This window comes from Maylandia zebra, linkage group LG6 (genome assembly GCF_041146795.1).
Source record: "Maylandia zebra isolate NMK-2024a linkage group LG6, Mzebra_GT3a, whole genome shotgun sequence".
NCBI lineage: Eukaryota > Metazoa > Chordata > Actinopteri > Cichliformes > Cichlidae > Maylandia > Maylandia zebra.
This window is the reverse complement of record NC_135172.1, coordinates 36,027,991-36,038,610: the sequence shown is the minus strand read 5'-3', so window position 1 is coordinate 36,038,610 and position 10,620 is coordinate 36,027,991. Positions and strand designations below refer to the sequence as shown.

General features: G+C 40.2%; 1 protein-coding gene across 4 annotated transcripts in view; it reads right to left on the bottom strand.

Annotated features, from left to right (window-relative positions):
- Positions 1-1,576: 1,576 nt before the first annotated feature.
- cnnm2b (cyclin and CBS domain divalent metal cation transport mediator 2b) overlaps positions 1,577-10,620 on the bottom strand; it is a 60,431-nt gene continuing 51,387 nt past the window's right edge. For all 4 annotated transcript variants that reach the window (XM_004538961.5, XM_076885156.1, XM_004538959.5 and 1 more), the window contains 2 exons: positions 8,118-8,296; positions 1,577-6,730 (listed from right to left, as the gene is read on the bottom strand). In XM_004538961.5, the coding sequence (XP_004539018.3) occupies positions 6,449-6,730; positions 8,118-8,296 (461 nt within the window). In that variant the 3' untranslated portion in view covers positions 1,577-6,448. The remainder of the gene's footprint in view (positions 6,731-8,117; positions 8,297-10,620) is intronic.

The window sequence follows — 10,620 nt, the reverse complement described above, 5'->3', positions numbered from 1 at the left end:
ACCAAAAGACTTCTGGAACAATTTTCTTGGACAAACGACCAAAGTGGAGATGTTTGGCTGTAATGCACCACATTGCATTTAGTGAAGGCGTATTAGCACAACCCCATACCAACACACGGTAGTAGAGAGGTGATGATTTGGGTTTGCTTAGCAGGCACAGGACCTGATTACCCTGCATTTGTGTGTATGCCAAAGAGTCAAATGTTAAACTGTCTGTCCAACAGCTAAAGTAGAGCTGGAATTGGGTCATGAAACAGGACAATCATACCAAGCACATCAGCAAATACAATGCAACAGAATTCTGAAAAAGAGTCAGGGTCAGGGTGACTGTTCAGAGGCTCAGACCTCTGACAACGCTGTAAAGAAGAGTGGCTACAAGTCATAAAGCATTCAAGTAATGCTGGTCAAGCTGTTTCTACAAACTACTGAAACAAGGTGTGTACTATTCACACCCTGGTGTGTAATTTTTCACACCCCGTTTCTCCTCCTGTTGGAACAGAACATAATCCTGACTCAGCATTAAAGTCCTTAGTTTTAATCATTTAAGGTGCAATATTTTTCTTTTAATGTCCTCCATCCTCCACAAAGTATAAAGCAAAACATGGATAGCAATGGATGCTAAATTCTAACATGGGAAAGTTTGCAAGTGAGTATAGTTGGATGAGATGTAATCCATGGAGTTTAGGTGATGGCTCAGCTGAAAACTTACTATATCTAGTTGGACATTTTTTACAGTGTGTTAACCAGTCTACAGCGCCATGTCAGCAAAGCCGCTTTGCAACACACCTTCGTTTTCCTGCGCCTTGCCATTGATACGCAGCCTCTCCTGTGCTATGGGTCTTGCATTCCTTAAATACGTGATGAAGGTCGGGGAGGTGAGAAATCAAAGCCATGCTGCTAAACATATAGCACTGCAGATAGAAACATATTTCTTTTCATTACAGTTGTTCTGAATGAATTACAAACAAATCAGGATCTCTGAGAGTGATTTAAATGCTTAACAGCTGGTAAATGGTAATAAAAGCTACTGCTCATTAAGTAATGGCTTTGTTAATGACCAACAGCTTAAGAACCATTAGCATCTGAGTGTTTTGAATGAAGTGTTTTCTACTGATATTAACCTGACCCATCTTGGTGGGTTGTTAGATGAAGATTGTCCTGTTTTTAATTGCTGCTCTGGTGTGAGTATCAGTAAAACGTGTGTCAAGTAGAGGAAGTCCTGTCTCAAAAGCAAACATTTGATGCAGCTTCATATGTAGCACACAGAGTCACTGGCTGCCTTGTCTGTTAATCATTCACTTTTTTATTAAACCACTGGCTGGAGAAGGCAACGAGAGTGTCACGTTCAGGCAGAAGAAGAATTATGGACAGCACATGGTTTGAACAGCAGCATAGAGGTGGACAGAAGTCCAGTTTAACACAGGCCTGGAAGACATTCACATGATCGAGGAATGATGACCTCTGTTCAGCTGAGGCTGGAGCGTGTAAGAGGAAAAAAAATGACTGTATGTTTGTTCTGTGTCACAGAATATTAAAATAACCACCCCCATTACAGCTGATGCCCCACCCCCCGCGTTTCGTGCAGACTTTAAAAAAAAAAAAAGTTCTCATGCTTCTTCTTTCATCGGGCTCTGAGGTGCACAGGCAGAATTTGAACATCACAACCTTTCAGTGTGAATCACTGTTTTATCTCTGGAGTGATCGTCCCTGCAGACTGCAGTGGGCCTGCTGCATAGGAGCACTTTCTAGTAAACGATAAACAACAGCAAGCGCAGCTGCAAACAATGCAGATGTTCTCTGTGACCGGTTTTACAACAGGGACGTCCCTCGCATCTGAGCAGATGGAAGGGCTCTTTGTCCATGTGTGCAGCTTGCAGAGACGGTTAGGGCACTCATACATATACCTTGAAATATAATAGGAAACAGCTACCACCAGTGGCTATAGTCTGCAACTGAATGTTAAAAAGATGACTGAGCTTTAGGAAATTTTCTGTTGCCTGTAAAGCAGCAAATTAACTATAAGCAAACATTAGATATGATGTTAAAGATCAGGCCCAATCTTTTCCACTGCCTCTACTTGTACTAGAAAATACTATCAACAGCCTAAAAAAGTCTCTTTTAAATAATACTTAATAAAAAAGGTCTGAGGTCTTGTAAGCAAACAAATCTGTAAAAACCTTCATAATACAGAGAAGGACATAAATTGTAGTGGTAGATGTTATGTGCTACCAAAGTAGTTTTTCAGAAAAATCTAAGTGCCTTTAAATATTAAGACAGATATTACCTTAAAAACTTTCCCAGTTGGTTTATCAGTTTGGTCAGTGGTTCTCTATATAACATGCTTGATAGAAATGCATTTTTAAAAAAGAGAATTGGTAATTATTTTATTAAACATACACAAATTTGCAAAAATGTCTTCTAGAAAAATTTGCTTAATTTATGCTTTGGGCAAATTCTTTTCACTTTTCTAATAGAAGATGTGATATGTGTAAAAAAAAGAAATGTGCACATTGACCATTGCATTAAAAAACAAAAACAACACAAACTTTATGGTACTGTGTAAGTCTTAAGTCATCCCAAATGGCTTTATATTTTTAAGTAAAGAAGGCTTTCTTGCATTTATCTTTACCACATATTGTACACAAACACGGTGATTCCCAAAGATCTTCTAACTGAAAATGTTTGCATATCTCTGCATGCTGAGGAAACTGGATAAGCAAAAGACAAAACAAATGGCAGCAATGGACAGGGTGTGAAAGTCAAATCTTTAAGAAATAGGAGAAAATCCATTGAAGAGTTTATACAGGAAAGATGCATCTGAGCCTTTACTATTCCCTGAAGACTCATCAGAAATGGTCTCAGTTCAAAGGTGCCTGTCGAGAAACTTAAGGAAGGGGAAACGGGGAGAAGGCTGAGGTCTGCCAATTCACACAAGAACTGGACTGAAACTCAGGTCTGATGGAGTGGTGAATCCAAAATTTGACATTTTTGGTTGAAATTGTGGTAAATATGTAGAGAGGCGTCTAAGAGAGAGGTCCTACAGTGACTGTCTACAGCCATCTGCGAAACGCGTGGAGGTTCTGCCACAGTTTGGGGATGCATTTCAGACAGTGTTACTGAGAATCTTTTCAAAGTTGATGGAATTATAAATGCAGAAAAGGACCATGACACAAGTGTGAGAGATGAAACGTCTTCAAGGACACTTAAAGAAGTCCAGACGCTTTTCTTTTCAAGCTCCTTAGACTACGATGAGCTGGATGACTGAGAACCTTCACAGACATAGACTGATAAGAAGACAATAAATCATAGATTGGCCTTCCCAGAGTCAGGACCTCAACATTACTGAAGCAGTGTGGGACCAAAAGGAAGCCAACATCCTAAGAAGAGCTTTGAATGTCCTTCAAAAACCTGGAGAACTACTTTTGAGGATCACTTAAAGAAAGGATGAGAAAGCTGCCTAAGACAGTTCTACATTCGTACTACATATTGACTTTCAAGCTTGTTAGAATTGCACAAACTCCATTTTTGCTTCATGTATTTCCATGTATGTTTGCACATTTCAATAAATCACATTTTCCAAGCAAAAAATACAAAGAAATGAGGGGTGGTTCAAGACTTTTGCACAGAAATAGATTTCGTCTTTGTCTTGTTTTTTTTATGAGCATTTTTACACAATAATGACAAAAGAAAACATGAGAGTGATCTAAGTTAATGTAGTCTGCAAAATATCCAGTTTTCTCTAAACTGGGAAATGGCTATAGTTTAATTAGTTTAGTCTAAATTCTTTTAAAAACTGCATTTTAACTTTTAGCCTCAGACCTGAATTAAGTAAAAAACTATTTTTCTTCATCATAACAGAAGCCCAGTGAAATAAAGGTGCGTTTCTCCCTATTATATTTGCTCTCTTACATTTTGGATAAAGAAACAGACTAAACAGACACGCAATGAGCAGAAAAGAAAACCAACATAAAAAGTGGGAGAACATAGCTGTGTATCATTCATGGACACGTTTAATGTCGAGGTTGCTTTTTGTGACGTTGATGGTGCTCAACATGTTAGATGAGGTCATTAATACTGTGCAATTATCAAGTCTGATTATGCGTAAAATTGACAACAACAGAAGAAAGACACATAACCCCCACATGCATAGATGCTGGACTTTCACACAACTCCGCTACCTGCGAACCCCTCCCCCCACCCCGGAAGCTACACTGTGGTGACAAATCTTGGCGTCATAACTCCCAAAGGAACTGGCAGACGTGTCTGAGGTCAACGGATGCAAAAACACGAAGGAAACAAAAGGGTAAAGAGAGACTAAGACAAAAACAAATATACATACAGTACATACATACAAATATAATCTGTAAATCTATAGTACAGTGAATTTTTTTATTCATAATCATCTCTTAAATAAACTGCGGTTCATTGCACTTTGTTAAAAATAATTAATTATATGATTTCTCTTAAAGGCAATAGTGTGATTTTTTTAAAAGGTGAAAAATATATTGTACCATAAGCCTGATTTAGGATAATAGTAAAAATAACAAGATCTGTAATATACATATGTTTCTGTAAAATACCCTCACCTCCTCATATACAGTGCATTCGGAAAGTTTTCACTCCCTCGCAAGATTTCCATGTTTTGACTCCTTAAAAGGTTTTAGGAGTGTCTTTTTTATCCAGACTAACAAACACTAAAACATCTAGATGAGTCATTATTCTGTTTGAAGCTCACAATTGATCTCTGGTGCTTCCTTCCTTTATCAACAGTCAACAATCAAAGCATGGTGCAACTTTTACACTTAAGGTACACGTGCTCCGTATCTAGCTAGCATTGCGCTTTTCAATTTTAGTACTCCTCAGCGAGAAGTTTGTGAATGCTTGCAAACAAGTTACCATCTTCCATGCAAACTACTTATGAACTCAACCTGCTAGCAGCCAAAGCGTTTGCAAGGTTTTTGAGGAAACACCTCTCTGAGACCAATTTCACGCCGTTTGGGGTGCACATTGCTGTCAGTGTAGCACTTCAACAACCAAACATTCATGGTGGAGTAGCCAAATGGAAGTCAATCCTTAATAAAAAAGGCACATGATTGACTTGTGAAAAACTGAAAGGCAACTGACAAGATCTCAGACCACAAGACACACAATTATTGGGCAACAATCGTTAATGCTATTCCTGCAGTCAAACACGTGCTCTGGGGAAGCTCTTTTCTGTGACACAGATTGGGAGGCTAGTAAAGATATGTGGAAAGATGGATGCAGAATTATATCCAGTGCAGTCCTGAGTGAAAAACTTTTACAGAGAGCTCAGAATCTCAGTAACATATAGTAGTGGATTTGTAGAGTGGCCCAACTAAAGTCAGGACCTGATCCCAATACAGCACCTCTGGACAGACCTGATAGTTGGTGCACACCAAAGCTCTGCAATGTTCTAAGGAAAGTACTAGGTAAGGTATCTGAATACTGATATCCTGGAATATTTGAGTGTTATTTGCAATTAATTTACATAGCACCTCAGTAACCTGTTCTTGATTTTTCTTCACGGTGTATTGTTATGTGTAGACTGTCAGAAAAAAAAATCTACTTTAAAAATCTTCAAAACAACAAAACTTCAAAGACTGTGAAATCTTTCTGAATGCACTATACAAGAATGGATGTTCATCCCCATATATGTAGCATATTCTACTTCTGTAGCACACTAATGCATGCTCATATGCCAGTTTTCTTAATATATATATCATATCTTCACGCAAACATATATACATACAATATTATAAAATAAATAAATACAGGAAAACATTCTTGGTTCGTGGTTTAACGGTTTCTTCCAAAGCGGTTTTTGGTGCAGTCTTTGACTAACCTCTCTGCATGTTTGGGTTTGAGCCCTTGCTGATGGGATCAACAGTTGACTGAGCCTCCCTGAAAGATGCACCGGTGGGGGAGTTGCATTTCCTTCTGTGCATGATTGTGAATGTGTTTGAGAGTGTATGTGTGCATAAACAGTGTACGAAAGGGGGGGGGGGACCAAAGTCTTTGGCCTGAGGAGCAAGTACAGCAAGTGCTGTGTTATGTGTGTGTGTGTGCGTGCGTGTATGCACTCTGTTCAAGATACCGCTTTGACAGTGTCCGATTGTCCCAAAAAAACGAAGCTCAGTAACACGGTACTGTCCGAGTGCACCCTCCGGAAGAGGGTGTAGTACAGCAGGGATTCTGACAGGGTTCAGGTGGGGGTGTTCAGGGTGACACAGCACCCATCTTCCCCATAGCCCCTTCATGAAAGGGTCTCACTGCCTGACTGACTGGGGGCTACTGATTGGAGCAGAACCCTCACTCCACCTGCCTCCGCTTCCCCACGTTCCCTCATCTTCATCTACATCACTGTGTGTGTGTGTGTGTTTCCACAAGACAGGGTGGAGGGTCTGGGTCTCCACCGGGCTCGGCGGGGCTAGATGGGTCCCTCATTGTGGGAGGAGTGGTTGCTCCTGCTAAGACCCACACAGTTCTGCTGCTGGTTGAGCAGGTGGGACGTTTCATTGGCCACGGCAAAGGCCACAACAGGGGTGGTGATAGTGGTGGTAGCCGTGGCGGTGACCACAGCTGGGTTCTCCACTCCATCGTGGAGCTCTGTTAGCGTGAGTTCGATCTTAGTGAACTCACTGTCTGTCGACTGCGGAGTCTTGTCCATCCGCGACGCCATCACAGCGTTCTGGTACTGTTGTCGCGTCACCTACAAAACAGTGAAGGTCGGGTCAAGTGTCACAACAAGAGGTTGCTGTGCCGTTATTCGTGGCACAGAGCTGGTAGCTCGGTAAACAAGGATTTGACACTAAATAAGGATGTGGAAAAGGCTACAAGTAATATTGCTTTTAAAATATTCTGTAAAAAATGTAATGATTAATTTACAATGATAGCCTTTCATTATCTGCTTAGTGTCCAGTGAGAGGACAAGAATATTACTACAAGCCAGAAAATGACTCATCTTCATTTGTTTCTATAGCTGGAATCAAACCAGCAACCTTTTGTGTGTAATGTGTAAACCGCTACACTCTGGAGCTATCCATGATTCATCAAATCTAAATGTTTTAAATTGTCATGAAGTAATTATCTTACTGTCAATTTATATCAGTTAGGTAATTGCTTTTTGATCTTTTCTATTGATTTGGTACCCGGGACCCTAAAAGGAAGTAATAAAACATCGTAGAAAGTAGTACATCAGTTACGTCAGAGCTCTATTTGTGCCTCGCGGCTGATAAGCAGAATAAACAAAAACAGCCTCATGAAGCAGCAGAATTCATCAATGAACATTTCCAAAGCAAGAGATTTGCCACATTTACACATCTGGCACAACAGCAGTGACTTTATTTGTTACTTAGAAGAAACAGAATCAGAGCGACTTTATTAATCCCAGAGGGAAATTGAGCAAATATACAACAAATGTCAAGCACTCGTATAAAATGAAGTGTCTCACTGCCTGACTGAGAGTGTATGCGTGCATAGACAGTGTACAGAGATATTGATAGATAAATGTTAAGATAAATATATAGATATGGGTATAAATAGAAATATTAATATAAAAGGACAAAAATATGTCATGTATGTCAAATATATGTCATCAGCAGCAACATGATATATTTTTTTCACTTTTAGACAGGTAAGACTTTATAAGTTATTTTTCATAAAGCAGCCATCCTCAGATATTTAATGTATTTCTAGGTGTTTTTATTTCAGAGCAGAGAATTTGGGGAGGAGAATATTGAAATGACTTGTGCAAATGTGATTTCTGAGATCCAAATTACAGCAGTACATTTGACACTGACAAAAAGCAAGTTTTATTTGTGGCTGATATGGTTGTGATAGTTGCTGCTAGCAGTGTTCATTTATTTAGACTGAGAGGGGAAGATGCTATCAGAGCATTGGCACAGATGGATGGCTCAAAGCTGCGAGCGCACTGCCAAAGCTTTGGTTTCATTCTCTAACTGCTCATGTTGAATGTTGAGAACTCAGTGGGAAAAAGAAAATGGAAATCCGCAGCTGCATGTGACATCACCACATCACCTACAATGTGCATATAATCCTCATTGCAGGCTAATTTCTGATCCCCTGTGTTTACTCACCTTTATATACTGCAGGTCTGAGCGTGCTCTGACAGAATAATCAGGCACATATATATGCAGGAAGGAGTTGAGCTGGTTGTTGCTGTTGCCCAGAGTCGGGGTGATGGCATCTATACGGTCACTCCTGTTCAGAGAATCGGAGTGATTCAGTCCAAATGGCCGTGGAGGAGATTTATTCTCTGTAGGAGAAAGAAATTTAAAGCATACTGGAATGCAAAAGTAATGCATGGCACTGCAAAAGTACTTTAAAGGGCCCTAATCCCTAAAGGTTGATTCAGTTCATCTGGACGTAGCTTTTTCAGAGGGAGAAACGTTTCGTCACTCATCCGACTGACTTCTTCAGTCTCAGCTGACTGCAGGTTTCCCCAACCTTATAAACAGCACTTTTGCACAATAACTGAAACTAGCACCACTGAAGGAACAATGGGCTGGGAGGTCAGTTCCTTCATCTTAATTATGCAAATTGTCATGACCATTGATCAACAACCACTTATCAAAGGCCATGAGTACTATTCACAGAGAGTTGGGGAATGGCTGCAATCACAGCATTGTAAGATGGCGAAAGATGTACCCTTAGGCCCCTCCTCGATTCAGAGATGGTCTTTCCCTTTTCACGTAAATGGCCTCCTTGACTCCGCACTCAGGCCAGCGTTCCTCCCTGTCCAGGATGTGTACATCCTCATCCTTGAAAGAGTGTCCACTGGCCTGTAGGTGTAAATAGACTGCAGAGTCCTGGCCTGACGAGTGACGAGGTGGCTCTTCTGTGTTGTGCCATCCGCTTCGCCAGAGGTTGTTTGGCTTCCCCGATGTATAAATCATGCCAATCCTCCCGGCACATAACAGCGTACACTACATTACTCTGTGTTGGGGGACCTGATCCTTGGGGTGGATCAATTTTTGCACAGCGTGTTTTTGGGGATTAAAGGTTGTCACTCGTCCAACTGATTTATCCATGGGGCCAAAATATCGACATTATTAGCTATTTACTGATATATCAGTACTGATGATTATAACGGCTAATAAATGAAAATGAAAAAAAGTAGAGACAGGAGAGGAAGTCTTTAAATGTTTTTTCCAGTGTGGACATTGTGTAGTTTGTCTATCAGAGGGCCCTTTGCAGCTTCCCTGGTAGAAATTTAAAGCATACTGGAATGCAAAAGTAATGCATGGCACTGCAAAAGTACTTTAAAGGGCCCTAATCCCTAAAGGTTGATTCAGTTCATCTGAATCGTGTATGCTCTGCCCGACTGGGCAGAGCATACACGAGTAATCCACGACTTGTTCGGACAATAAAACAAGATTACTTTTCAACTGTGTTGTCATATTAGCTTTTTAAGTACTCATAAATTCACATAACAAATTTAAAGAAAATCTGTTTATTTTTCGAGTGTCTGACAGAAAAGAACACCGGAATTGGTTTTCAGTCAGTTTTCAAACTCCTGTATCAGTTGGGCTCTATTTTACATTTCTGCTAGTCTGATCTAATATTACTGTTCCTTAAAGTTCATATGACACTAAATATTGATTTTTCATTGTCTGTTAGATGATCTCTTTGGGCCTGTGTAATAATGACAACATAAAAAATTTAAGTTAGAAACTTTACATAATTAGAAATTTTGTCTCAATTGTTTTGAGGACATTAAGATGCTTAAAATTTCCTCTGAAACTAGCCAAGTTGTACAGCACTACTTAAGATCCTTTGTATCTGTGACTTTTTTCCAGGTTGAGTCTTAGGTACAAAGCTGTGATGTATGGAAATCTAATTTATGTGTAAGTCTTCTAGTTTCATATAGCAGTCTCCAGTGATGCTGCGTTCTTCTATGTGCTACCACATAGAAGACTTGTTCTTTTCTTTTCTTGGTTATTTTTAATTAAAGCCAGATTATGTTTTCCACTTCTTAAAGAAGCCTTGTGAAAATCACACACAACAAAGTGGAAACAGCTTGGCCAACACTAATGCTACTACGCTGACTGGAATGTATGTAATCCCATGTTGGAATATGTGTGTATGAATGTGTATGAGTGAGGAAGTGAGAGGCAAAAACAGTGTGTGTGTGGGGGTGTGTAGAGGGAGCACAGTAGGCCAAAGACCTGGCATGTGGACTCTTGTGGATTAGTACTCTACTTTTTAGGGGCCAGGTCGACACAAAAAAACGTCAGTGTGCTGTGTCAAGAAAACACACATACTAGATTTATAAACACACACACACTCAAATGCCACTGCACCAACGTGAGCACTGTAGGCCTCTACTACAGACACAATGAAAGTGTATTTATTCCACAGCATTTCCTATGGGTGCGTTCACTTTTAATTCACTTTCAAAGCAGCCCTTCTATGTGTGTAGTATTGTGGGTTTTGTTCATGGGCCTGTAAATGTGAACATATGCATATGTGCATGTCTTTGTATGTGTGCTCAGTGGTGTCCAGCAGGGGGCTGTAGCTGTAGGTCTTGTTTATGTAGTCAGGGGGTTAAAGGTTAGGGGCGAGCGGGGCGGAGCCGGG